Source organism: Gallus gallus, chromosome 2, assembly GCF_016699485.2.
Source record: "Gallus gallus isolate bGalGal1 chromosome 2, bGalGal1.mat.broiler.GRCg7b, whole genome shotgun sequence".
In the NCBI taxonomy this organism is placed as follows: Eukaryota; Metazoa; Chordata; class Aves; order Galliformes; family Phasianidae; genus Gallus; species Gallus gallus.
Genome location: NC_052533.1, coordinates 66,078,770 through 66,106,157, shown reverse-complemented (window position 1 = coordinate 66,106,157; position 27,388 = coordinate 66,078,770). Strand labels below are relative to the sequence as shown.

At 46.1% G+C, this 27,388-nt stretch overlaps 3 protein-coding genes and 1 long non-coding RNA gene across 12 annotated transcripts in view; 3 read left to right on the top strand and 1 right to left on the bottom strand.

Moving 5' to 3' along the window:
* The first annotated feature begins 192 nt into the window (after positions 1-192).
* On the top strand, positions 193-8,906 carry NQO2 (NAD(P)H quinone dehydrogenase 2). Of its 4 annotated transcripts, none has more exons than XR_003073763.3 (7): positions 193-709; positions 1,543-1,707; positions 3,093-3,223; positions 5,339-5,452; positions 5,810-5,979; positions 6,181-6,302; positions 7,314-7,365. XR_003073763.3 is itself a non-coding variant. In XM_418973.8 (6 exons), exons 1-6 carry the CDS (start codon positions 703-705, stop codon positions 8,515-8,517), a joined length of 693 nt encoding a protein of 230 aa, XP_418973.2. In that variant the 5' UTR covers positions 193-702; the 3' UTR covers positions 8,518-8,906. The 4 variants fall into 4 exon arrangements, 1 of the variants encoding a protein (XP_418973.2); XR_005857828.2 differs by having other exon boundaries at positions 6,658-7,365; XR_003073764.3 differs by having other exon boundaries at positions 5,810-5,986.
* Positions 2,033-24,344, bottom strand: LOC121109966. Of its 2 annotated transcripts, XR_006938631.1 has the most exons (6): positions 23,039-24,344; positions 21,315-21,528; positions 15,876-16,064; positions 9,365-9,512; positions 6,263-6,395; positions 2,033-6,185 (listed from the first exon to the last, which is right to left on the bottom strand). It is a non-coding gene; the product is annotated as an uncharacterized LOC121109966 (long non-coding RNA). The 2 variants fall into 2 exon arrangements; XR_005857829.2 differs by having other exon boundaries at positions 2,033-6,395; positions 24,269-24,344.
* Positions 9,120-14,829, top strand: LOC124417770. The gene has a single exon (XM_046938323.1). The coding sequence runs from the start codon at positions 13,823-13,825 to the stop codon at positions 14,678-14,680; it is 858 nt and encodes a 285-aa protein (XP_046794279.1). The 5' UTR covers positions 9,120-13,822; the 3' UTR covers positions 14,681-14,829.
* Positions 23,733-27,388, top strand: part of RIPK1 (receptor interacting serine/threonine kinase 1) — a 20,934-nt gene continuing 17,278 nt past the window's right edge. For 2 of the 5 annotated variants that reach the window (NM_204402.3, NM_001397224.1), the window contains exon 1: positions 24,375-24,533. Coding sequence is in view for 1 of the 5 variants with exons in the window: in XM_046917449.1 (XP_046773405.1) it covers positions 24,238-24,533 (296 nt within the window). In the remaining 4 variants the exon portion in view is untranslated. Of the gene's footprint in view, positions 23,938-24,024; positions 27,141-27,388 lie in introns of those variants that run through there. The other 3 variants (XM_046917449.1, NM_001397225.1, XM_046917452.1) reach the window with 3 other exon arrangements.

Here is a 27,388-nt window from a genome sequence, read left to right as displayed (position 1 = left end):
CAGTTGCCAGGGACGAGCATCGCCCTTTACGGCAGAACGCGAGCGGGCATGTGATCCATCACATACATACAACCACACACGTAGACACAACGGTAATGACAGCGCGCAGCGTAACCGACGCCTCCAGCGGCGGCAGCAGCCGTAGCCTCGGGCCGCTGCCCGCCCCGCATAGGGCCCGGCCCTCCGGAAGGCGCCGGCAGGGCAGCCAGCGGCTCGGCTCGGCTCCGCACCGCACCGCCTGGCAGGCCGCCTCAGCGTAGCGAGGCCGCGGAGCGCCGGGCCGGCCGGGCCCCGCTGAGGGTGAAGCACAGCCGGGAGCGGTGAGGAGCCGTGAGCTCCGGGCCGGTCATCACAGCCTCAGGGTCTGCGCTGCAACGAGGCAGGGGAGCGGCGAGTGGGTCTGAAACAGGGTTTGAAAAGGCGGCAGGAAGAAAGGCCGAAACGAACGCACGATTCTCTGCCAAACGTGAGGCGAGGAGAGATTTAAGAAGTCCGTTCTGTCAAAGTGCTCTGTCCGCCCGGCACAGCTCACAGAAGGTCGTGCTTGCGGGCCTCCCGCCCCGCTCCTGCAGACGGGGATCGCACAGGGCAGAGATTTTCCGTGTACCTCTCGGTGGTGTTTCTCACGTAAGCAAACACGTCGATTGAGCTTACAGGCCATATCGGAGTCTCGGGACAGAACCTTCCAAGCGCTACTGGAGAATGGCAGGTAAGAACGATTCGATTCACTCAGACCCTCGGCAGGCTGGTGTATGGGACGCCTATAGTGTTGACTTGTGATACTACGCCATTATTTTGTCACCCCAACATATCCACCTTGCCATTCAGTTTGGCTTAAATACACCCTGTTGGCAGTTTGACATGAACCAGAAAGCTCACTGACACGCTAAGAAAAATCATGTCACTTTCTGCTGGTGTCACCATGAGGACACTGAAGTAGGATAGTGGCATCTGAACATCCGATGTTGTCACTCACACAGCACTGAAACAGAAGACGTAGAGAACCTGCAGGGAGATGCTCTGAGCTCCCAGAAGTCGTTTCTACAACAGTTTGAGGAGATGTCAATTGGTGCTGCTTTGATCCCATCCTGTTGGTACAATTGCTGTTGCTTGTCTACCCCCCAGCTGAGGGGGCTGAATCAACAGAAGGCTTTTTTTGTTCTTTTTTTCTTTTTTTTTCCTGTTGTAGGGTGGTTCTTTGGGTGGTAGTGGAATCAGCCAAGCACAAAAGCTGATTCAAGAGGACCTTGCCAGAGGAGAAGTTGGAAAGGCCTGAGTTGAGCTGGTGTAGGGCAGTGTGACGTGCTAAAGAAATACACCCACTGTCCACTGAGTTCCACCTAGGAAAAGCCAGCATAGCACAGAACTGTTGGAGGAGGGACACTTACTGATTACTTCCTCATGAGTCACTCCTGTCGAGCAGGAATCAAATGCTGCTGCTGTGATTTTCACTAGTTTTGTGCTGCTTGGAAAATACAGCACAAGAACTGTTTTGTATCTGCCTATCTCAAAGGTGTCCTCTGCTTTCCTTTCTGCCCCCAGGGAAAAAAGTCCTGATAGTCTACGCACATCAAGAGCCCAACTCTTTTAATGGATCTTTGAAGACGGTTGCTGTGGAAGAACTGAGCAAACAGGGCTGCAGTGTCACAGTGTCTGACTTGTATGCAATGCAGTTTGAGCCACGGGCAACAAGAAATGACATTGTTGGTGAGAGATTTTTCATCGATAGCAATGAGACAAACTTGCACCTTGTTCATCCTGCTGCACTAACAATCTAGAACCCATGCTGTTAAGTGCACTTTGAAAAGCAGTTGCTATCATTCTGTACAAATATAACTCAGCTTTTTTATTTTCTGCAAGCACTGATCAAGAAATGTCAGTGTAAGTATCACCTAGTTTTTAATTAACCTTAGAAATGCCCCTTCAATTAGAAAGATGAATCATCTATATAGGACGGACCTGTAAAACAGTGTTCCGTCTATAGACTGAAGGGAAACAGGGATGCCATTGTTTTCCTGGTATTTGCAATCAACTGAAGAGACGTTTTAAGAACCACCTCCACTTAATGAACAATATTATAAATGCTTTCTGTGAGTTAGCTCCAGGCATTTAAGCGCATGGGCTTGTGAGTCATTTTGGCATCTCACAACTATTTAATAGCATAAATACTTCTTCTGGTCAAGAAAAACAAAGCTTTGAGACCATCTATGAGAACTGACAATCTTTCTTTAGAACAAGAATCGAAAAGGAATATCACAGGTCTAAGGCGAGCACTGGCAAAGAAAGAAGACACTTATTAACAGTGAGACTACAAGACTTAAGCATTCCTAAAAGTCCACTCCTAGGCATGGCCCTTGGCTCACAGTGAGATTAGTGAGAGACAAAAATGCATTAGCACTTGTTCAGAATCAACCTCCCATCTGAAGTCCGTTTCTCTTGGGTGAGAAATGTCTTCAGATATCGCTGTACGACTTGCAATTCTGTACAACTGAATGTACAACTGACTGTAGTTCAGTTTATGAGGTTACTACTTCCACCTTCCCACACTTTTTACCAGTCCTTTTGCTAAAGACTGATGGACTGCTAATTCAATCAGCAGGAATGGATGTGTAGTTTGATTTGGACATACCTGAATCAGCTCACCCAGCCACGGTGGAGCCAGCAGAGCAGTGGATACTGGTTCCCCAGCCTCTGCTGAGTTTCCACAGACACTGAAAAGCAGCTACATAGTGCTTGTGACTACGGTTTCAGTAATCTCCAATGCAGAGGCAGAACAATTAGCAAAATTCTCTTATATCTTCTTAAGCCATCCACCCGCATCACCAGATTGGGTCTTCTTTTTGCACATCACGTGCTACCACAGAAAGGTGAAAGTTTCAGTACTCTGAGGTCATACATTCCTCCCCAGTTTACAATCAAGCCATCATCTATCGGCTGTGATGATACTGAACAGTCATGTAAAAATGTATGTGGGGAAAAGAAAGGCAAGCAGTAACTCAATTTAGAACTGTAGATCACAACATGTATTTAATTCTTATTTGGCTACAGTGCTGTGGATGGAGTAAGCCGTGACTGTGCCCTTCTCTCCACAGGTTGCTTGCACAACTCAGAGGAGTTCCATTATGCAGTGGAGATGATGGAAGCTTACAAGAGAGGATGTTTGTCCAATGATTTGACTGAAGAGCAAAAGAAGGTGCAGGAAGCAGACTTACTGATTTTTCAGGTAATTATTTTAAATTGTATTAAAATACTTCAGTTGTAATGTACAGGGCTGAACAACCTAAAAGGAGTAGTAAGTGAGAAGATTACAGATTTCATTAGGAGCACTGACTAGCCAGAGTGAAAACAGGCAGCAGTTCAGCAATCAACATAAAATGGTTTGTACCCAGCATAGCAATTCAGTGTCAGGTTTGTCTGATATGGTGTGTATTTTTGAAAGCATCAGAAATACCAGATCAAGTGTATTGTCTGTGCTAGTACAGTATGAATTTTTCACCAAATTAAGGCTCCACACTGACATTTGTAGCAAATAGGAAGGCATCACAAATCAGATCTTTAAAACATCCAAGTAAAATTCACACCTGCATTTCACTTAGAAACTAGCATTCAAAGTGCAATTAGACTACTTTTGTGAAGACTGCTTCTTATGCCACCTGCACTCTAAAACAAATTGCATGGGTCCATTCAGACTATCAAGTATTGAGTGCAAACTAATGCTGTAATTCTCAATAAGAGAACCGTGCCATATTATCATGCAGCCTGATAACTATACGCATGCCTTGGAGCACAAGCAAAGCAAATGCAGATTTATGCACAGGAATGTAAGGGTTTAAATGCAAGAAAGCAGATTCAAGTTTGGGAAACTGTAACAGACACCAAACTATAAGCTGTATGGACAAAGGCTTCATTTCTAAATAATGGCACAGGAACAAGCACAGATCAGGAGTACAATTATCAGAGTAGTTATAACAGCAAATCCAGAAACTTGCTGCAACAAGGCCAAATGTAATGTCTGTATTCACAATGATGTACCTGACCATGGTTGTCAGGCAGCAGAAAGCCAGGCATGGCTTCTTTAATGGGCAAGGAATTTGGGGCAGCCAGCAGGCTGGGGGAGTTCTGACTTCCCCAGTCGTACTGCCCTCTTTTATTGCTGAGTTGGACAAGCACTGTCTGGACTTGCTAACTGATTTTTACAACTCATGTCTACTCTCTTCTGCAGTAGTCCTGTCTTTGGCGTGCACAAGGCCCAGAAATATCACAGGAAGTACCACTAGCCCCACAGTGTGGAAACAGTGTTCCCTATGGGAGACAGATGCCTGGGTGCAGAGTAGCTCCTAAATGAAACAGTGGTGTCAGCAGTGTAGAGACCAAAAGGTCACATACTTGCACAAATACAGTCGATAGCAAGGATAAAGTACACAATGTACTGACCTCCAAAGTGCTGATGTCCAGGAGTCCCCGCATGATGAAAAAGAAAATATTCTGACCAAACTCATAATCCAACTGTTGGCCTCAGGCACAGCTTACATATATTGAACTGTCTAGCTCCTGGTGAAATTTAGGATATGACTGTATCTTGGGCAAGTATTTCAAAGCATGTTTTCATCGTTTTCAAAATATTGTTTCTCAGATAAGTATCATAAAACATCCCCCGAAGGAAGAGGTTGCTTTCTACTTTCTGTCTGTAAAATACCAGAAGGAGTCAGGCACATTCTGGTGCAGAAAAAGTATAATATAATATAATATAATATAATATAATATAATATAATATAATATAATATAATAATAAGGAAAAGGGAAAAAAAAAAAAGAAGAAAAATAAAAGGAGACCTACTGTTAGAGAGGAAGTTTTCTTCTCAATATGGTGGTTCCAGGTCATCATGTTAGTGGGCTGTGAGACAGTCTCTTAGTACATCATGGCATTAACAAATGTCAGATCAGAACCGATCACCAGATGTCCTGGTAATAGGTCTCTCCTGTGGCCACTTTGGCAACAATAACCATTAGCTTATACATTCCTTTTGCATTTTGTATGGTCTTGAGTTTGAACTTAATGACGTTTTCCAGCTCTAGCATTTTCCAACTTCCATTCGTGTGGAAGCTCTGACATTCACCATGGTATTAATGCACTACAGCTGCTTAGCTACGTACCTGAGATCACTACATACAGTAAGCACTTCAGTTATTTTTGCCAAGCGTAGTTACTGCCTCTCCCTCCTGGAAGAAGACCTGTACAAGATCTGAACAGATCAGGAAAACAAGAGATTGCCTACAGACCAGGCCTAAGGATGCCCTGGGCTCTCTGCACTAACAAGGTCATTCATTTTTTGCCTAGTTTCCCTTGTACTGGTTCAGCATGCCAGCAATCATGAAGGGCTGGATGGACAGAGTCTTGGTCCAAGGATTTGCTCATGATTATCCAAACTGTTACGATTCCGGTTTGCTCAAGGTATGTTTCTGAGACTGTTTTATTAAGTTCAAGATTTTTACAGTGCACTTTAGGTAATGGTCTTTCTTTTCATAGAATCATAGAACCATAGCATGGCTTAGATTGGAAGCGAACTTTTCCGTTATATTTGCATAAAGCTCTTACTTCCAGCTGTCCTCCATTCTGTGGAGGAATTACTTGTTTTTGGAAGCATCTGGCTTATTCAGGCCTTCAGCATTGCAGTTATGAGGGCTGCTCCAAAAGTAATGCTTCCTAATTTATTATGTTGGCCCGTGATGTCGGAGGCAGATGGTGGTATGGCAGTAGAGGTTGAACCTTCCCTCCAGTATTCTGTTACATGTTGTTGCTGTGTGACAGATGGAAGCAGAGGAGTGGTCTGACCAAGTGACATCTGACATGGAAATGTGTTTGAAACAAAGGTCTGGAACTGAATTCATCCATGCAGAAAACATTCCATTCATTGACATTCATCAACGCTTGCTGGACATTAATGGAGACCAAACAGGGGCTGTGAGCACAGTGAGGTGGTGAGTGGTACGTTTCAGCAGTGGCAACAGTGAGAATGTCACCTTCACTGGTGCAGATTTTTATGAGTGAGGCATGCAGGCTGTCGTTCATCACTAGTGAAAATGCACAGCTAATGGTGGTGGCTATGTTGAAAAGTAGTGTTTTGTAGCTGAGAATTTGCTCTATCAAATAACATTATATGCTTTTTGTATCTGTTGTAGCTTCCCTGGAAATAAATAGAATGCATTACTTTTGGAGCAACCTTAATACATTAGTTCAGGTCCTTGATGCTGAGGTACTTACCAATCCAAAGGTATCTTGAGCAGCACTCAATAGTTGCTTGGTAAGTACAAGGAGTTACAAAAACTGTTTTCTAGTCCATTACTGGGCCTCATTCCCTCATCTTTCTCCAAAACGTAATCCAGACATCAATCCTCTGCAATACATTGCAAAAGGTAAAAAAAATAATAAAATGAATCAATTTAGAATCAAGTGGGGAAGATGTAAGCGCCATGCTTCCAAATTCCAGCTGTAGCAGTTGTTTTTCATCATTACTTAAAGATATTCGTACCAGTTCTGACTAGTGGGGCTATAGCAGGTCAGTATCTTTATTCTTCCAAGCAACCTTTCTATGCACTGTAATCTATGTCATTTCTGATTTTCACTATTCCAAATATTTCAGTTGGTTTAAATTTCAGAAATAGCTGCCCCACTGAGATGAATAGGAGTAAACTGCAATCATCATTGCTGCAAGCTGATTTACAAGCAAGAAAGCTGAGGTACTGCACTGAGTCATACCAGAAAAAAATGTAATTTTAATTACTAAGACAGAGAGAACACATGCTGAGTACAAGCCTGTGGCCAATACCACAGTTATTGAATCAGGAGAAACATGGGGCTTTTAGAACACCTGAGGAATAATTGGAAAACCAGTTATAGCTTGGAAAGTGACAAGCAAGCCCAAGTCTGAATGAGGACTGTAGCATTCAATTTTTGCATCCATGAGAGAGGGGAATAAAGATATCCTCCGTAATAGAGTGCTTTCCAGACACAATTTTCCAAACATTTAATCAGAGAAAGCAAGGGTCAGCCCTGTTTCATAAAAGGGTGTCAGTATATGTAATTCTTTCTTTATGATGTGTCTCCACCTAAAACCCTGATGCAGAGTCCATTGTCTAGCTGCACGTGTTCAACCTGTGACTCAGAGCTGCTGCTACACCTGAGGTCTAGGAAACAGGACATCCCTGGAAATGGATGATATCCAGGTTTCCCTGAATCTCTCTTAAACTGTTCAGCTACTCTTCTTTAAATGTGTCTAACTTAAGCGCTGTGTTGTTTTGTTTTTTGATTCTAGAACAAGCTAGCTATGTTTTCTTTCACCACTGGGGGAAGTGAAGAGATGTATACAAAAGAAAGTGTGAACGGTGATATCCGCTATATCCTGTGGCCCATGCAGGTATAACAAATGAAATCTATTGTTGTTACTCATTTGCGACTCATTGGCCTGGATTTTTATTATTCAAATCCTCTTTTCAATTGTATTGATGCTAGTTTTACATAAGATATATTTATTGTATATTATAATAAGAAATAACTAGTTTGCTAATTCCAACCATCTACAAGCTAGGCCCTACAATCTTGCAACTGCTTTGAAAGTCCACAGAGTTTTAAAGTTGTTTTGTACCTTCTCCTCTGAAGAAAGCTTACAATGTCTGACTTTTAGCTTCTCCAGCATAATAGGATTTCCTTTAGCTCTGGCACGCAGAGTTTCTTTTCCTCATACCTACCTGAGTTGTGTAGGATGGGGGACAGGAGGGCACTCACATTATCCTGGCATACCTTTTCTTATTGCTACTCTTTTGTCAGAGGTAAAAAAAGTGTTTTGAGTAATTTCGGTGGTAAGGCAAATTGGGCCAGCTACTTCTTGATATAACACAATCAGTATGGATTAATTTCTCTAGAAATTCTTTGGTCTAACCATTCTGAATACTGGCTGTGTGCCCTTGTGAGGCTACCTAGCTGGATATCTTGCAAATCAACATAATAAAGAATGTTAAACGCAGCTGTGAATTCAGACATACACAAAGAGAAATGGCAAGTTGAGCTGACAAATTCCACAGACCAAGATCAATGAAGCTGACCTTATTCAGTGCACTGTATGCCATTCTGCTTAAGGCCTGCCCTTCAGCACTAACTAACTGCCAAAATAAATATCAAATGCCTGCAATTAATTTCCCTTCTCCTGATAAAGGCAGTGGTTTAGAAAACCTGTCTTACATGGGGTCACAGAAACAGTTTTAGATTTGAATATTCCACATTCTTGAATTGAAAGTGAAAAGCTTAACTATCTGCTAAGGTTTTTTTTTTCTTTCTTCTGGGTTTAGCATGGCATCATGCACTTCTGTGGTGTGAAAGTCCTTGAGCCTCACATCTGCTTTGCTCCGGAATATGTCTCTGAGGAGAAAAGGAAGGAGATGCTTTTTGCCTGGGCACAGCGATTGAAGACTCTTTGGAAGGAAGAACCCATAAACTGCTCTCATGAGTGGTATTTTAAGTAATGTTCAAGCACAAGACTACAGATACTTTTTCCATTCTTTTTGGTGCTTAGTCTCAATATCAGAATGTTAGCTTCGGAATTCATATGCATTATAGGTATCTTGAATACTACAGTTGGCAGCTTAGCTGGCAATAAAGCATTTGTCTTTATTGATTTCTGAGGAATTCTCTTCAATGATGGATGCAGAGCTTTTTGTGAAGAACTATTCTCACCCATACAAACAGTGACATTCTGCCTGCACGTGGTTAGAAACACAAGAGTTATTTAATTGCAAATTATACCGTTACTGCTTATGAAACAGTAAAGTACATTGCCAATTTTATTTCAACAGTCTTTGTACCAACTGCCTCTTTCCTTTTACTGGCCAGAAAATACACTGCTTATACTCAATCTCATTGTCACCAAGCCTCTTTTTTTAAATGAAAGATCTACACTTGTGCCTTTAAGCTATGAAGCTCAATTGCGGATAATACAAAAGGATGTACAGTTGCACAGTGACTCAGAGCCCTTAAATTATACAAGCAAGAGACAATTTTGCCTTGGTCCAATATCTCTTGTGCATGAAAGCGAATGGGAATAAAATGGAAAATGTCATATGCACAAGTGGTGTGGAAAGTACATTTTTGTCCAAAAGACACAAGGAAAATAACTTGTTACCTTAAGAGGGATTGAAGAACAAGTAAAACCCTCTCCACAGGAAAATAAGTGCCTAACCATGGAAGACTCGTTGATTTGGAGGGGAGTAATGCTTTGGAAGACACGCAGTATTATCCATATTCCTCAGAGTATCCTTAGATATGTGGAACTTAATTTTACAATTTTCTGGATTTTATAATTATGGTGCTTACCTTGCCAGAAGACAGATGAGTATCTGGTATCAAGAAAACAATCTCAACTGACATGGAAATTCTTCCATTCTATATAGCTAACCGTGATTATCAGATCCGGCTCTTCAGCTGACAGTGGATCTTGTGAAATTATGTATATACAGAACATCTGAGAAGAATCATAAAGCAGAATCATAGAATCACTAAGGGTAGGAAAGACCTCCGAGATCATCCAGTCCAACCATCCACCAACCCCCACTATTTCCCTACTAAACCATATCCCTTAGTACAATATCTAAACGTTTCTTGAACGCTGTAAGGACTTTCTCAAGAAGGAAATTTCTTGTCACTCTCTGGTTGAGAAGGACTCACAACATGCATAAGAATTCTAAAAAATCCCAATTACAATTTCCTGCCAAGCACAGAATCCCACTGCAAAGCCCAGTCAGGTCAAAACATTTGCTCAGTAAAGGATTCCCTTTCACTCTTCACTGTGTCGAGTGATCTGACTAGAAGAAAATTATTTTCTAAAAATTTGGAAAGAATAAGACATTATTCAGGGTCACTGGAATACTTACTGCTATTTCCTAAGGACAACTAATGAAACCATATCAGAATTTCCCAGCACATCCTGTATGCATTATTTCCTGCAGAGGAGTTCACACCCGAGACGTGGGCAAAGGTGGAACTGAGGTGTTATACAGCACAATGGGAGGTGTCTCCATCAAGGCAATCAAGACCAGAATATAATAGCTTTTAAAATTATTATTATTTTAACAATAAAGCCTAATTTCAAATGTGAATATTTGCAGCTTCCTAAGTCCTTCTATCATGAAACCCATGAAGGAAAAAAAAATTTCTGAGAAAATAAGGATCAACTCAAAACTTTGAGATTATCTTGGATGATACGGATACAAAGGGAAATGGTCAGGTTGACAGTTGGACATGACCATCTTGAAGGTCTTTTCCAATCTATGTCATTATAAATGCAAATATTAAAGTTGTACAGGAGAGAAATCATCCTTATTTTTACTATGTTCAGTTACCAGGGAATTCAAGAAAGAAGGAAGTGGATATGAAAGCAGAAGTTGCAACTGTCAAACAAAATGTTACTTTGCTGAATTAACTGCAGTGCTTCGTAGGTTTAAATGTTAGGTGAATAATATGATTAATATATATATTATTCCATATGTATATTATTATATACATACTACATATACACATACATTATATACATATATTATTCAATATATGGTAATTACTCAAACATGATTAAGATACACTTCTGTATACTACTTGCTGCCTGTGTGTCAGCTCATTTACATCTATGATAATAAGTGCCTGTATTAGACCACTTATGCATAAAGTAAGCATACACGAGCAGCACTGTTAAGTCAAAACAAGGGTACTCAAAGTCCAAATCTTGTCTGCACAGTGGTTATATACCAGGAAAAGCAAGCACTTCCCCTGAATACTGTCCCAACCTCTGACTACATTTAGTCTGGGGGATTTCCTGGGCTATGTTTGTTTTCTCCATATTTACCAGCTCCAGTAGACTTCTCCTCTGTATTTTGTTCAGTATTCTCATGGATTTATGTCAATTTTAAGCAGTCAATGCTCCTTGGCAACATTCATCTGATCAACTTTTTCCTTGCACATAGCACTGGAGTTGGGGAAGCCCAGGGGGGGGGAAGCACCTGGTTGCAAGAGCTTCCTTTGTTTACTCCCAGTCAAGCAGTAAACGATCAATTCCATCCATTCATCCACATGACAGAGTTTTGTAGACATGATCACTTCCTCTCCTAAATAGTTTATTTCCTGTGAAGTCCTATCCTGCTTAGTTATTCTTAAAAGAGAAGGCACCGGGCTTTGGAAATTGTTGCTCTCCTCTGGACTCTTCTACTTTCACTATCCTTCTACTGACAAAAGGGGACCAGAAGAATCGCTGTTGTAGGTACGTTGCTGTGAATCATACCTAAAAACACCTGGGAAAGGCTTATTTTGTGGTGTAAAATGAAAATGTTGAAAAATACCTGTCAAATGATTTTTTTTTTAAATCATAAAAACAGAAGCTTGAAATACAGCTATGCAAAAAAACAAAGTTTAAATGTCATTAAAAAATATCCAAGCCTTCATAAATAAAGTTTCCAAGAGAAGTAACCTTTGGCCCAGAAAAGACAGTTATAAAAAGCTTTGTCATGCAAAGTGAGCAAAGATGTCTTGGACTCTTTAGTGAAATGCTTTCCTCGAGGCCAAGATCCAGGAAAGTATCGTGAGGAGCTTCAACTGAGACTCCTCACTGAGGAAAAGCAAAGTTTGCTTCCTGACTTGGAACCACATTGTCAGCTGTGACTGCCCAGGGTTCTTGCATAGCTGGCCATACTCAGGCAAGGCACACACACCCATCCTATTCACTGGTGGTCAGCTAATTCCATGGCACATTGACAAGTGCAGACAGCTGCCCCAGTGGCTACTCAGCATCTCAGTAATGAAAACCTATTAGTAATTCTAGTTCTCTATTCTAGTCAAACGTGGTCCTTTTTGCTACCCCACCCAAATTAACTGGCAGCCCTATGCTGTTTCTGCAGCGGCTGGCTTTGCAGCAGACCAGACCACTGCACGCTTAAGATCAAGTGGAAAAAATTAAATGCTTCAATGAAGGAGTGCTGTCAGTGTCAGGAACAGCAGCATGACCTTACGTTCCTCTGCAGTGAAAGGTTCACTCAACAGCAATCTTGGATGTGGGTAGCATAGAATCACAGAATTGTGAAGGCTGACAAAGACCTCTAAAATCATCCAGTTCAAGAGACAGAGGGAAGCATGAACTTTTATTGAATAAACTGTCTTGCAGTACGACTCTGGGATGCATGCCACGGCCAGAGACACCTGATAGGCCTGCGGGAAGACACGGCCCAGGCGCCAGTGATTGGTGTGAAACACTGATGGCGAGCACAAGAGAGGTGGGGGGGAATGGAGCGGGCAGCGGCGCTGGGGAAAGCCCAGGAACGTGTGCTGGGGCTGGAGTGCTGCTGGCACACGTGCAGCAGGTGAGGCCGGCTCATGGTGATGTCCAAGCAACGGATGGTGGCATCGCTGTGGGAAGGGTGGTGGTATCCACCAGTGAAGGTGAGGAGCGGCAACACGGCCAAGCCATGGTTTGTGACATCTCCGTGCGAGGGATTGTGACTGCTTGGCCCACGCTGCTTTAACGCGGGCGCAGCAGCCCAGCCCGGCAGTTCGTGCCTGGCCTCCAACCGAGCGTGTGTGCGAGGACTGGAGTGTAGACGGGGCGAGCTTTGGAGCTGGAACGCGCTCTGGGTGCTGCTAGCGCAGCTCTCAGCCGCCGTCTCAGAGCCACTTGTGCTGTACCCCGACCCTGCTGGCAGCAGGCAGCCGGGACATCGCGGAGAGGCACGTGCAGCAGCGCAGGTAGGCAGCATGGCAATGCCTCACACCAGCAGCTGGTGGGATCGCTTGTCCTCTTCCAGCATGACACCTGCTATCACAGCACCTTAGCTTAGGAGCACACTGTCATCTCCCGCTCCCCCATGCCCACCGCAACTGGTGGAAGCATGGAGCTGGCAGTAGAAACACCATGCCCCGTAGGCCTGGACAACTGGAACAGCGTGCCACGCCATGCTGCCACCAGTTTTCCTTCCACTACACCCAGCCGTGCAATAGCAGCAGGCCCCAGTCTCCGCTGTGCAAACCGCACATGCAGTCCATCATCCACACAGTGCAGGAGGACAACGATAGTGAGGAGCTGGTCCTCAGGCCAGCCGCAACAGCATCTATTGCCTCATATTGAACCCGTCCAGCTTTGTCATGGCATCTTGTGGCACCAACTCAACACAAGTTGGCTACAAAGTTACAGGGGCAGTAGAAACGTGCAATTTTTATTTTTCCCAAGTATATCACCATTAGAAAGGAAAATCACGGAATGATGGATGGCGATGGAGGCCCAGGCTGGGGCCCCAATACATGCAGCGATGGATGGTGAGCTCACCGACCAAGGGGTTGTGATGTCAGCAATGCAGATGACTGTGACCTCACTAGCCCTCGCTCTACAGATTTGGGCTCTGGCAGAGGCCAGCGTGCACTCGTGCCTGGACTCCCGTTGAGCATAGCTGCGAGACTCGGAGCACTGAGCAAGTTGCTTGAGTTGTGTTGTGGGGCTGCTGGCAGCAGTTCTTGGTGCCCATCCCACAGTATCACCAGCGTTTCCCCCAGCACTGCCTGACTCAGGCAGCTGGGGCCACACAGGGTGCACTTGTAGCAGCAGAGGTGAGTGGTGCAGGACATGGCCGTGCAGTGTCTGGTGGGGAAGTGGGAGGGTTTGCTGCTGAGGGACCGGGGCAGTGAGTGACCGTGGCCTCTCTCTCTCTTTGCAGTTCGTAACACCTTCTGCCTGCCACAGCACCTGCGAGGGGAGCAGCTTCCCGACCTCAGCTCTCCCAGCCCACCGCACAGCCCGGGGCCATGGATGTGCCATCCAACTGGACCTGCCCCATCTGCGGGCAAAGTCGGGAGGATGTCACCTATGTGACCCCCTGCAAACACCAGCTTTGCTACGGCTGTGCCATCTGGTGGGCAAACAAGAAGCCGAGTTGTGCCATATGTGGGCACAAAATAACCACCATCCGATACTCGGTGAGGTCGGACGACGATTATCTCGAGTGTGCTGTCCCACAGCCCGCAGCACACTCTGAGGACAGCCTGCAGGATGAGCAGGGGCCTGCAGAGCCGGTGCTCATCCCACCTGAGCACAACTTCCCCGCCGAGGTCTGGGCTGCCTTCTTCAAGGAACATCCGGAAGACCTCGAGCCCCTGCTCCAGTGGCTGCAGGAGGAGATCCAGCAGGTGTCCAGCGATGACTGGTGGGAAGTCTATGTGGGACAGTGTACCACCGTGAACTTCCTTTGCCAGCACGGGCTGGACGAGGAGGCCTTGGTGCAGGCGCTGCAGCTGATTACCAACGGTGACGTGGTGCCCTTCGTAAGAAGGCTCATCAGCACTGCTGCAGCCCTGTACGGCCCCATGATCCGCCACGAGCTGGACCACCAGGAAGGCCGTGCTGCTGGAAGGAGGGAGGACAGCCCTGCAGCCAGCCCCAGCACCAGCACCTCCCATCGGGAGCCTGCTGTCTCGGGCCCAGGCCGCTCCACCAGCCCCGCAGGGCCCAGCACTGAGCCAGGGCAGGCAGCAGGAGCGGGCCCCTCTGCCCAGGGCAGGGACCGCTCGTGTGGGGGGCCCCGGCGCCCCCCGAAGAGGAAGGCCCGCAGCAGCCCCCAGGACTCCTCCCCGTCCCCCAAAAGGCGGCCCCGGCGGCGGCGCTAGGCCAGCAGCGCACTGCCCTCAGGGCACGGCTCCAGCGGGCTGGGAGGCCAACATCTACCTCTCGGCCTGCTGGTTGCTGGCAGAATAAACATCAGTTAAAACAAAGAAGAAAATGTCTCTGTCTTATTGACAAGGCTGTGGGCGTTGCTGTCCCTACCCATGCTGCTTTCTCCCTCTTCTGGTCCTGGAGGTGGGCACAGAAACGAAGCTCTATTTACATGACCATAAATCGGCACTCATGACAGTGCTAACAAAACAAGTGAGGACTTTAACAAGTCACACATGGAACACACATTACTCCAAAAATCACACCATCAGGACTAGTGGGGGGAAAGGCAAATTTCTGCACCTGGGGTGGAACACCTCCAGGCCACACCACAGCCGGGGCCACCCAGCTGGACAGGACCCAGGAGTCCTGCCGGACATTCGGCTTAACTGGCAACGAGCGCTGCCTGCTCAGCTGAGTGCTGTCCTGGGCTGCATGAGGTGCCAGCGTGCTGCCAGTGTGCAAAGGGAGGTGATCCTGCCCCTCTGCTCAGCTCTGAGGAGGCCGCTTCCGGAGTGCTGGGCCCAGCCATAGGCTCCCCAGCACAAGGGAGACCTGGCCTTGATACATCTGCAGCCCTGGGATGTGCTAACTGTCCCTGTCCCAACTGCCCAGGGGTTGCTCAGCTTGGTGCTGTGTTTGGAGGGGAGCGGGGCTTGCTGTGAGGAGCAGGGCTTGTCCCCAGCCTCAGAGAGGAGCCGGTGTGACATTCCCTCATGCCTTACAACTACTGACCCACCTATCATGAGGTTTGCATGTCATGGCTTTGGCTTTTGGCTTCCACAGTCATTAAAACAGTGGAACAAACGAAAAACCCAGGCATCCCTGCCACACATATTCTCTGTGACACAGGACGACCTACGGTCATGTATAGAATTGAAAGAATAGATATTTACACACGGTCCAAACCTAACCTCAAAAATCTTTGTTCCTCCTGCAGCTGTCATCACAAGGACATCGAATGTAGGCTTCTGTCTGCATATACTTAGTTTCTGTTGGACATGAACCATTTCAGTGCTTCGTACCTGTTGTGCATGGAGTATTTGTTTTGGTATTTGTTTGTTTCCAAGTACTCATCTTTGGAAATCAGAAGACTGGCAGATCTTAGTTAACATACTATCCCAATAAAGAAATACTGAAAGAACGCACCTATATCTTCGCTTGCAAACCTCACCAGCCTCCTTGCCACGTAGAGTGGATCTTCACCATCTTCAAGCATTCGAGCAAGCCAGCAGAGGGAGGCGTTTTCATCTGAGCCTCTCATAGACTTATGCAGCGCTGAGACGCAATTGTAACGTTCTTCTCTTATTTAGAATGGAGGAGCAGAGATATGGAGAGCTATATGGAGGAGAAGGAGCAAAATACATTTAAGAGAACAGAACATACTTTCTTAGATCACAGTAGGTAAACACAGTCTACTTCTCTAAGTTCACTTTAAACACAGATCATGCTGTTCATCGCTGTTTTCAGTACCTTCATGCTCTCATATGTGGATCACCGCACCAACAGATCAACAGCAGATAAAGAGAAGAGTGGTTTGTTTAGTTTCACAAAAACAGGGTGAAATATCTCACCAGTTTTATGTTTTTGTTGCTCTTTTGTAATGTTTTAATAGAAATATTAAAAGATGAAATAAGTTTTGTTACTTACATTAACTATATTATACATTTTTATATGCTGCTCAAGACAATTTTTCTTCACTCAGTTTGGCCCAGGCAAGCCAAAAGGTTTGACACCCATGAGCTGGACTATTAACCATGGCTATGTTTGCTCAAATAATGAAATTATGGAAAGTTCCTTCATAAATACAAGCAAGTTTGGAATGTTTGGAAGTGGGCTTTTTGCCAAGCTATAAGAAGATAAAATAAAAGCAAAGCCTTAAATAAACCCAGATCACACGGGAAGAAATTTTGATCTCACTGACTTCAGGAGCTCCAGCATTTCACTCCTTTATCATGAGTCTGTCTGTTAACGACGTGAAGAAATCTGTTTTCATTATTCTGTTTGAGTCAAAATTCAAAATGCAGCCTCAGTTCCTCTGTCTGAGTGAAGCAGATTGGAAGTGACTTTAATGAGAAGACTCACACCTTGTACTGGAACCCTGCAAGGCCCAGGGAAAAAACATGAGCAAGGCTGTCACTGGAAAACAAGTGTCCATTAGTTGTCACCAGGGTGGCTTGGAGCCTTGCCTCAAAATAACATTAAGCTCTCAAAGCCCTCAAAAATTAGATAAAATCCTGGCCTAGCAGAAAAGATCCCACAGAAGATTCTCAGATTAATTCTCCAAGCCCTTGTGCATCAGTACAAACAAAACACCTTTCGCAATTTTCCATGGGAAAGAGATAAAAGGCACAATGAAATGGGCAGCAGCTCTGTGGGCTCAGGAGCAGTTGGAGGTGCAAGTGCTTATAGCACTGATCATCACTTGAGGCTCCAACTTACCCCAGTGACCTGCAGGAGGTAGCAAAAGCATCCCCTTATAAATTAAGGCTGAGAATGGTAAACATTAGCCCCTTTGATATAATGACTCATTCCTCATCCTTGCCAAAACTGATATGCACAATCCATCAGCAACTTGCCCTCTTGATGAAACAGCACCTCTGAGTCACTTCTCCTCACCCAGCCGGTCAGAAAACACCTACACAGTGGGAGAGGTGAGATGAATGAAGAACTGCAAGCAAGCCCCTTGTCTGGAGGACTTTTGCTGGTTTAACACGCCTGCTGTCTGGCTTTGAGGTAGCAGACTTTCAGAAAGAGCTGTGGGACCACTGAACCACCCAGCAGAGACAGCTCAAGGGGGCTTCTCTCACGTGAAACAACTGTATTATCAGCAAACTTTCTCAACCTCAGTGGTCACATCCTTGTCCACATCCTTTATCTTTAGCAGCACAGATCCCTGCAAAACCTCACTTGCAACAACCCATGAACAGAGAACTGACCATTTACAATTGCCTTCTTTGTCCTGTCTTTTCGATACGTGTCCATGCTGTAACCTTTCTTAACCTTCCCTTTCCTTCAAAAATCCTGGTAAGACACGTGGTCAAAAGCCTCTTGGAAATGCAAACAGACTATATCAGGCAGATCATCATTCTCCATATGCTCTAACTGCTCATATGTAACACATCACTGCAATTTGAAAGCCATTATACAAAGGGATGTATGATGGGGTGTGTAAATAATAAACCAAGAATAACTGTTCAACTGTAACTCTCCGCAGCCACCTCAGTTGATTCCTGCGTAATCCTTTCCCACACAGAAACTACTCCACGTGCCACATAATTCTTGTCACTCCTTTATTTCATGGCTACCTTTGCTATATCTATTCTGGGAAGAGGTAATCAGAACTCTGAACTGTATCTAGGGTGTGGATGCATACCAGATTAAATCATGTTTGCTGAAGGGCGCTCTCGCAGTGCTTTAGAAGCCAGTCAACTGTGCAATAGTGGGTGCTGAGGCACTTTCAGTGCCTCCTATGTAGCACGCACCGTGCGTGGTACATATGTGTTGTGGCACATGCCCTTCAGAAACTCAAGGGAGAATTTTAAGACAGTGGTCTGCGGTTAATAAGAAAAAAAGGACAGTATCAATTTCTTAGAAGCACTGGAAATGCTACAGCACTTTAACCCTAAAAATATATTACTCCGCTGAATCACTAGAAGCTAAATACAGTCATAGCAAAACTACACTGACTTCAGCAGAACCAAGCTAGGGCTAGGTAACTTCAGCCCTGTCTCAGACTGAGGAGAAGGGTATAAAGGCAACGTGCTTCCTGCTCCATTTAGTTTGGATTTTTATTTTCTTGTAGCCGATCCTCCTCTCCCACACAGGTTTAGGCAACACTGGCCTTGTTCTCTGATGATTTGTTCCAAAAAATCATAACAATTTCTCTCCATTTTCTATTCTATTACACCAGGTGAAGTGCGTTTGCAATGTCAGAAAAACACAGGTAAACAAGTAGATCCCCATCCGATTTAGATTACCAAGAAGCCTCATAGCCTAGAAAAATCAAAATGCCCTTAAGGTGCTTTTAAGCTAGGTTACAAAAACCCAACATTTAAAGACAGGCTTCAGTAGTTCCCTCTTTGGTTTACATATTTGATTCCTGGAACAACGTCACTGGAGGTCAGTTGCCTGCTCAGAGGAACATACCTCCAATATACAAGTTGCAAAAAGGTTCTGCTGGAATGGAGCAGCTAATAATAAATACCGAGCATCATTCATACACAATTTCACTTGTTAAAGAAAAATCTTAGTATATTAATATACATGCTAAAGCCCAAGCCTCCTAGCAAAGATTTTAAACTCAACTACTTCATAGTCACTATGATCTAGATGGCCACTTCACCCATGAAACCCTCTCTATTTAAAAGAGGAGCACATTTCCTAGTCATCTCTCTTTATACCTATACCAAGAAGTCTTCATCAAAGTATAGGATGAATGTCCTGTACTTGTTCGCATCGCATCGCAAGTTGAAGTCACCCCTTAGGGCAAGGGCAGCTGATCCAGAGGAATCTCTGTAGTTCTTAGTGATAAGTTCTTAGTAATCAGGCTGGGAGAGTTGGGACTGTGAGAGTATGGAAAAGAGAAAGCAGCAAGGAGACCTCATAGCAGCCTTCCAGTACCTGAAGGGGCCTACAGGAAAGCTGGGGAGGGACTTTTTATAAGGGCATGTAGAGACAGGACAAGGAGAAATGGCTTTAAACTGGAAGAGAGTAGATTTAGACTAGGTATCATGAAGAAATTCTTTACTGTGAGGGTGGTGAGACACTGGAACAGGCTGCCCAGAGAGGCAGTGAATGCCCCCTCCCTGGAGGGAGGCCAGGCTGGATAGAGCTTTGAACAACCTGGTCTAGTGAGAAGTGTCCCTACCAGGGGACAGGGTTGGAACTGGATGTTCAGGGCAGGGGGTTGGAACTGGATGTTCTTAAAGGTCTCTTCCAACCCAAACCATTCTATGATGCTATGATTCTTAAAGAATAATTCATTGCTGTCATTGCCCTGACTGGGTGGCCCATAGCAGACTCCTACAACAATATCCCCTTTTTTTTGCTTGTCCCTTAATCCTTACCTAGAGGCTCCCAACCATGCCATCACCAGCTGCCACGTACCATGTACCAGCTCTGCACAGCCCAGCCACTTCCTCACACACAGCAACCCCCTGACCTCACTTGCCCTGCCCGTCCATGCTGAAGAACCCAGAACTGTCCATAGCAACACACCAGTCACAGGGCTCTGCCCACCAGGCTTCTCTTATGCCAGTGATGTTGTAGCTCTGGGACTGAGCCAAGGCTTCTGGCTCTTCTCAATTGCTCCTCATGCTGCGTGCACTGGTGTAACAACATTTCAAAGGTGCTTCATTGTAGCCAGCACCTCCTGAGCCTGACTGAAGGATCTCCCTAGCACACAGCCCTCAGATTTTGTCATGCCATCCTATAACTCATCAGGTTCACCAGCTGGGCCTGGTTTTTATCAATTTTTCCCCTTGGAATCTGGTTTAAAGTTCTACTGATCAGCCCCGGTAACTCTTGTACAAAAACCCCTTTCCTCCTCTGAGAAAGGTGCATGCCATTAGGTGCCAGCAGGCCTGGTGTTGTGTAGACCATCCCACGATCAAGTAACACAAAACTGTGTCAGTGACACCAGCCTTGGAGCCACGTGTGGACCAGCTGGGTCTGCCTGTTCCTGTCAGTACTGTTCCCTGCTACTGGAAGGTCGTAAGAAAATGCTGCTGCCACCTGACAGGAAGCTCGAGCACACCCAGGGAGGCCACACGTTCCCCTGAGAGCTCTGTTTAGGTGGCCGCATTGGTACCTGCAACTGGAGGGGATGCAGGGATCACAAGGGATACGGCTGTCTGCCAAGTGGGGGCCATGACTGTAGAAGAAAGCTTGTTTCTTCCCTAGGATTGTGCAGCCAAAGCACCTCACAGCTGTTACTGAATTCCCAATTGCCCTTGATGAAATGAGAAAGTTTTTTTTGCTAATATCTGACATAGAAAAGAAAACAAGGACTAACCACCTTTTTCAAAAAGCAGACTGCTACATCTGCAAGTACGATTTACGGCAGCGGGATGTGGAGAGCAATGGTAATGCCTTCACTGGAACTCAATATAAAGTCCAAGGGAAAGTAAATCCCCTTACTATTCTCTACGCTTACAGCTGCTGCTGGGCTACACCTCAGCATCCAGGGAGGATCGTGGAAGATCTTCTGAACTTAACTACAATAGGAAATGGTGGCTGCATTCAGTCGCAAACAACAGTAGTTCCATAGCTCCCACATCTCAAGGGGCATCACGTTCTGCTTTTGTGCTCCCTGAGGGGGGATACAGCCCTTCTCCCATGACTCAGTATTCACTGTTGCACAGTGCTGCTTCCTTCTCTGCCCTCTATGGTGTCAGGGAAATACAACAGAGGTTTTTGAGGAATGGGTGGGCCAAAGGTACCTAAATATCGCGACCTCTCCCCGTTAAAATCAACCGTACAACATAATATCTCGACAGCTGTAGGACAGCAGTGGGATCAATTAGATCAGATAATGCTTTAGCTTTAGATTAAAAGGTAGATTACAGAAAGATTACAGACAAATACCTGCTTAGGGTATTGTCCGCTGATCATCCCTCTGTACAGCGCCCTGTGCAGGGTGCTGAGCCCAGAATTAACATCTCAGTGTTGACTCCAGAGCTGGGAACGTTCAGTGTGATGCATTGCTCCTCCCTGCTGCTCTCCATGGAGACTGCAGCCACGGGCAGCCACAGTGCCATCAAACTCACATCCCACCAGAGTGCCGGACCCTACGCAGCTCCTAAAGAATGTGAGACACAGAAAAGAAAGAGCCTCTGAGCAGCTACCTGGCAGCCAACCACAGTCACAAATAGAAAGGAAGGAAATCCAGTTTCCATTGAAAAGCTCCTTTCCCAGGATGGCACAAACTTACTGTGATCTCATTTTATTTTTAAGATCAAAAAGATGGGAAACTGTTCCAGGTAACCTTGGTCCAGCACTTTCATGTTCTGACACTTTCTATTGACCCACCTCCGCAGTTTTTCAGTACCTGTGAGTTTATTTCATTCTCACTAATACCACAATTTAACATTTATGCTCATATAAATACATCATTGCTCACAGAAATACACTGTTGTGAAAAGCCTTTCAAAAAAAGTATGGAGGTTATTGCCCAGTCCCTACAAGGGATATCCCTACAAGGGATAGCCTTCCTTTCTTCTCAGTCACAATTAAGAGTAAATTCAGATCGCATTGCTGGATCGGTTGATTTTCCCTATTCGTTTTAAGCAGGGGTGTCATAACTGGCAACACTGAGCTCCCGAGGACCAACAAATATTGTTAATATCGTTAAAAAATGTTAATTTCTGTCCTCTTTTGCCTAGGGCTCACTGGTGAATTACTACTGACTAAGACTGAAAGGTTTTCAACCACACAACTGTTAGAGATTTAGCCATCTGACTTCCTGTCTTCAGCCACAGACGTAATGCAAAGCTCCAAAGAAGCAGAAAAACAAAAACAAAGAGCATCAAAGAAACCCAGAAACAAAATGCTGTCAAATGATTTTCGTAATGCCTGGGATTGCAACACAAAACCAAAAGTGCATGACTTCCCCACAGTTATGAGAAACGTCTGAACCGATTTTTGCTTTACTTCGTTGCTACACCATCGCAGAATCTCTCGGCTGTGGGTTTCAGTACAGCCTTCTTTACAACACTTCACAATAGGGACAACCAAGAAACACCCGCCCTCAAACGACATTGGACTTCATTTGTCATCTCAGCAAGGCTGCCCTAAGCCTCCGAATTACTACAGGTGTTAACAGCCCTTCCATTCAGAGCTGCCAGAGCATTAGACACCCATGACTGTTTCCATTCTAGTCAATCCAGAATCAGTTGAAAACAGGGATGCACTAGGCACATGCCGGTTCCGTTGCTATCATCATCATCATTATTTATTATAATTATTACTTATTATTATTTAGAGCAGTAGCAGTTATGCTCAGCATTTTATGGAGATTTGTTTGTCTAACAAAGCGTAGAAAACCGCCTTCAGGCCCAAGGAGGAAAACTCAGCCTTGAAGTGACCACGCTACCACCAAGGTTGTTCTGCCTCTCCACACACTGCCACTTCCCACCTCTCTTTCCAAAGAGATACTTTACAGAAAGCTGCAAGGTATGAGTCTCCTGCCTCTTGTGGAGGAACGTGCTGGCCAGCAGAATTACAGAACAGAATCATAGATCATTAAGGTTGGAAAGACCAGTAAGGTCATCGAGTCCAGCTGCCGATCCATCACAAGCATGCCCACTAACCATGTCTCTCAACGTCACATCTGCACATTTCTTGAACTCCTCCAGGTCCTTTTCTGATGGGCAGCTTTCCAGTCGCTCTGCACCAAACCTATAACGACGTATGGGGTTGTTGCGATGTTGCGATCCAAGTGCAAGACACAGCCCTTGGTTTTGCTGAACAATTGGCCTCAGCCCGTCAATCCAGCCTATCCAGATCCCTCTGCAGGGCCTTCCTACCCTCAGACAGATCGACACTCTCTCCCACCTTGGTGTCAGATCATCCATAAAGATATTTCAGAGGAAACAGAGGGCACAGGTCAGACTGCCTCTTTCTCTGAAAGGACAAATAAGGATGTAGTGGTGGTTTAAAAAATTCAGATTCCTTGATGACCTTCACAGAGGGGGATAAAGGTCAATTTCTGTACTTGCAGAAGGCCAGAGCTCCAGGATATGCCAGCATTGCACACCACTGTACTCATATAAACTTCAAAGGTTTTACAATACTGAAGGGAGTATGATTATTTTGTTTGCAAGAGACAGGCATAGGACTGATACAAACATAGCCTCAGAAGTCTTTCACAGCAAAGGAACCATATCAAGGGAACTCACTGCGGGGTTTAGCGCAGAATTAAACAACCCCACCCTGGCCATTGTGTTTCTTTTTGATCTACGATAGTCTTGGCCCCCAGCTCCCACCAGGAAAAGGAAGCAGGCTACTGGATCACATGCTGGGACGCTTCATCACGTTCCTAGAGCTCGCCCTCCAGCTATAGAAAGACCCCCTCCCTTAAACACAAGCCGTGGGCTGCTGTTACCTCCCACACGGACCTGCTGCTGCTGTTCTGTTAGTGCCGAGCCCTGAACTCCGCGGCAGCCACTCAGCACTGCGAAGAGGGCAAGAATTCCCTGGAACGGGAAAGGTAGTTATCGTTGTTTCGCTGAACAAACTGCGATTTAGGGATTGGTCTTACGTAAAGATGCTACATTAGCCGTTATTTCTATTTTAGAACGGTTTTCCTGATGAAAATACTAGAATGCATTAAGAAGTTGTGCAGTCTTCCTCGCTGTCAGTCTAACAAGCAAGTTTGACAGAAGTGGGCGGGACACACCTGACCTCTGCAGAGCTGAATGGAGTGGATGCTTTATGCCTGTCCTCTTAGGTTATGTATTTCTGCAGCTATGTCACGCTTCCTCCGCGCTAAGTTGCCTTTTAAGCACCGATGCCGCAGCAAAGAAACGCGTTTCTCCGACCTCTGCCAATCAGCCGTATCCCTGCCCCGCCAGGCCCGCGCCCGGAGCGCCGCGCTGCCGCTTCCCGTCGGAGGGTGTGTGACTTTGGCGCAGCCCCGGTTACCCTGCGCAAGAGCCGACGGAGGAGCGACGGCCGCAGCCCGAGCCGCCTCCTCCACTTCCGAGCAGGCGCAGCGGCGGGGCGCGGGCGCGGCGAAACCTCCGCCGCCGGGCCTCGGGGCTCGGCAGGGGCCGGCGAGGAGGCAGGACGGAGCCCGCAACCACGGTAAGGCTCGCCGGACCGGGGGAGAGCGGGCCGGGCAGCCGGGTGCCCCGCCGAAACCGAAAGCCCCGCGCCGCCCCCATCTTGCGGCGACGACGGCGCCGGCTCGCGGCTCCCGGGCCGGCCCCGGTGCCCGCCGGACTGACAGCCCCGGACGAGGCGAGGCGCGGGTGTGCGGCGCGCGGGAAGGGGCGGCGGGCCGCGCGGGGACGGCGAGAGCGCGGGGAGGCGGCCCGAGCGGGACCGGCGGGCAGGAAGCCGCCGGGAGGAGCCGAAGGAGGACGCGCTGCCGGCCAACGAGAAGTAGGCCGGAGCCCACCCCGAGCTCCTGCCGACCGGGCTGCCCGTGCCGTGTCCCGCGGAGGGATGCGCGTCTTTGCGACCGCTTATAAAGCGACGGTGATACAACTGTACTGCTGCAAAGCGTCGCGCAGACTCTCTGCTCTCCCCTTCCCAATCTCCCTCTGCTTTTACCAGAACGCACGGCGTGTCCTTACTGTCTTTGCTTCCTTTGCTTTGGCTTCTCCGTGCATTCCCATGGATTCCCTTCTACAGACTGCTCATGCAACACGTATTGTCTTTGCCGTTTCCAAAAGGAAAGAAGCAAATGCTCCTCAGTGAAAATACACCATGGAGAAGAAGAAAAACATTAGCAGAGTAGAGAGGTTTAGGCTGAGTGGGTTATGAGAGTTGGAGATAGAGCTGTGAGGCACTGACAGGTTTTGAAACATCTGCATGTGCGTAATTTTGCCCTCCGCCGCCGCAGCCCTTCCGCCTTTCCCCCCCATCTGCCCGTATCAGTGATACCAGTTTGTTATTCTCCTCCATTCTTCGCTGATAACTGAGCGGCCAAGAGGCTGAGGCAGCTACAAACTCAGCCCCTTGCTTCGATTGTATCTGGCAATGCCTCCAAAGAAGTAACGTGCTCCGAGGAGCGTTAGACTTAAAGGGCTGTAATTATGGGTTGGCCTTTTTCACATCACCACGTTAATACACTGTTATACGCTCCTTGACCATGCATGCCACACCAGCTCTGCGTCAGATCGGTACCAAACCAGTGGAGTGGAATGAGCTGCTTTCAAATGCCAGTTACGCCCATATGAGTGGTGATCAGGGCATGATTGTAGGGAGTTTGTGCTGCTCTTACGGGTCAGAGGGGAGAACATAACCATGGGGTTAAAAAGAAAACAGAACCACACGTTATACTTTTACTGCTGATGTGAATCATCTCTAATACGGATGCTCAGAGTAGTATGTTGGAAACAATGTGTTGTGTAATCAGCTGAGTGTACCGGTGAGAGGGACTGTATAGAATACAAACTACCCGCGAGGAGTATAGTTGGCCTCTGTAAGGTTAGGCTGAGCTGAACTACAAGGCTCCTTTTCTCTCAATCACAGACACTTCATGTATGATCTGACGTATCACAGGTGCTAAGGATACATCTGAATCACTACGTATCTCAAAAAGAAGTAAGCTCTGAATGGACCTGAGCCCTCCTCCTTGATTTCTGCATTATCTGACACTCCCAAGTAACAACAGTCAGTATCTTGTTAGCTAGCACACTGAAATAAGTAGTCTTTAAATAATACACATCTATATATTTAATTTGTGTTCAGGAGAGCAGTACGTGCAATTCTTGCATGAGCACTTACTACTTAAATGTGAAATTACCGTTAGCATGCATAACTTACTATGGATCATAGGATCATAGAATGGCCTGGGTTGAAAAGGACCACAATGATCATTGAGTTCCAACCCCCCTGCTATGTGCAGGGTTGCCAACCAGCAGACCAGGCTGCCCAGAGCCACATCCAGCCTGGCCTTGAATGCCTCCAGGGATGGGGCATCCACAGCCTCCTCGGGCATCCTGTTCCAGTGCGTCACCGCCCTCTGTGTGAAAACCTTCCTCCCAATATCTAACCTAAACCAAAACTATGGATATGTAACTTAGGCCCAGTATTTTAAAGGGCTACCCCAGATAAAGAAGCACCATGTTAATCCATGTCATGTTAAAGTCTCATGACTGAATTCAGGCCTTTGTACTCATCATGACACCTATACCCATCAGCAGCATCTCACCAAGAACATCAGGGAAACCATTAGGCCATCACCGGGAACTTCCAAGGAGACAAGAGCAGCAGTGGGGGTTCTTAGCAGCACTAGGTGCCATATCATCAGTCCTGTGCTTACGAGGCAGGCTAGCACTCCAACAAAACACAATCAGCATTCTTTCCAGTCTAGGAAAGCCAAAGAAGAAAACTCTGAAGAGAGTGAACTGCTTCAACTGGAAGGAGGATTTCCTCTGTCTGTGTGACAACAGATCATAGCATATACATATACAGGGAAGAAGCTCTTGCTTTTTATATTCCACAGGTGTATTTTTATTATTCTTTATTCTTTCCTGCTTTGGCTTGTCAGTTTCCAGATCTGCGCATTAACATCTCTCTTCCTTCAGCTGCCTGAATGAACTAATCTATTGCTGCTGACAGTGCCTCTGTTATAGCTGTCAAAGCCACCCGGAACAAACTGCAACAGCACAACCCTTCTGGTTTCTTGGACTTTGCCTTTTATTAGAAAACTTTTCCTTTACGTGACGTAACATGATTAAGGTGAGAGTTCAGGATGGAAAAGCAGTGCTTGTGGGTTGCTGACGTGCGCTTGAGGCAGGCTGTGTAGCCTTCTTTCCAGGTTTTACCTCCTGAGAGACACATCAGGCAAGAGAGTGCTGCAGCTTTATCGAAAGCTTAAAATAGTTTGGGTATTCACTGGGGCGACTTGCCTACCCATTTTAAGGCTCCCCCAAGTTCTCAGTTCTGGGGGTTTTTGTGTTGGTTTATTTAGGAGTTACTGCAAGCCT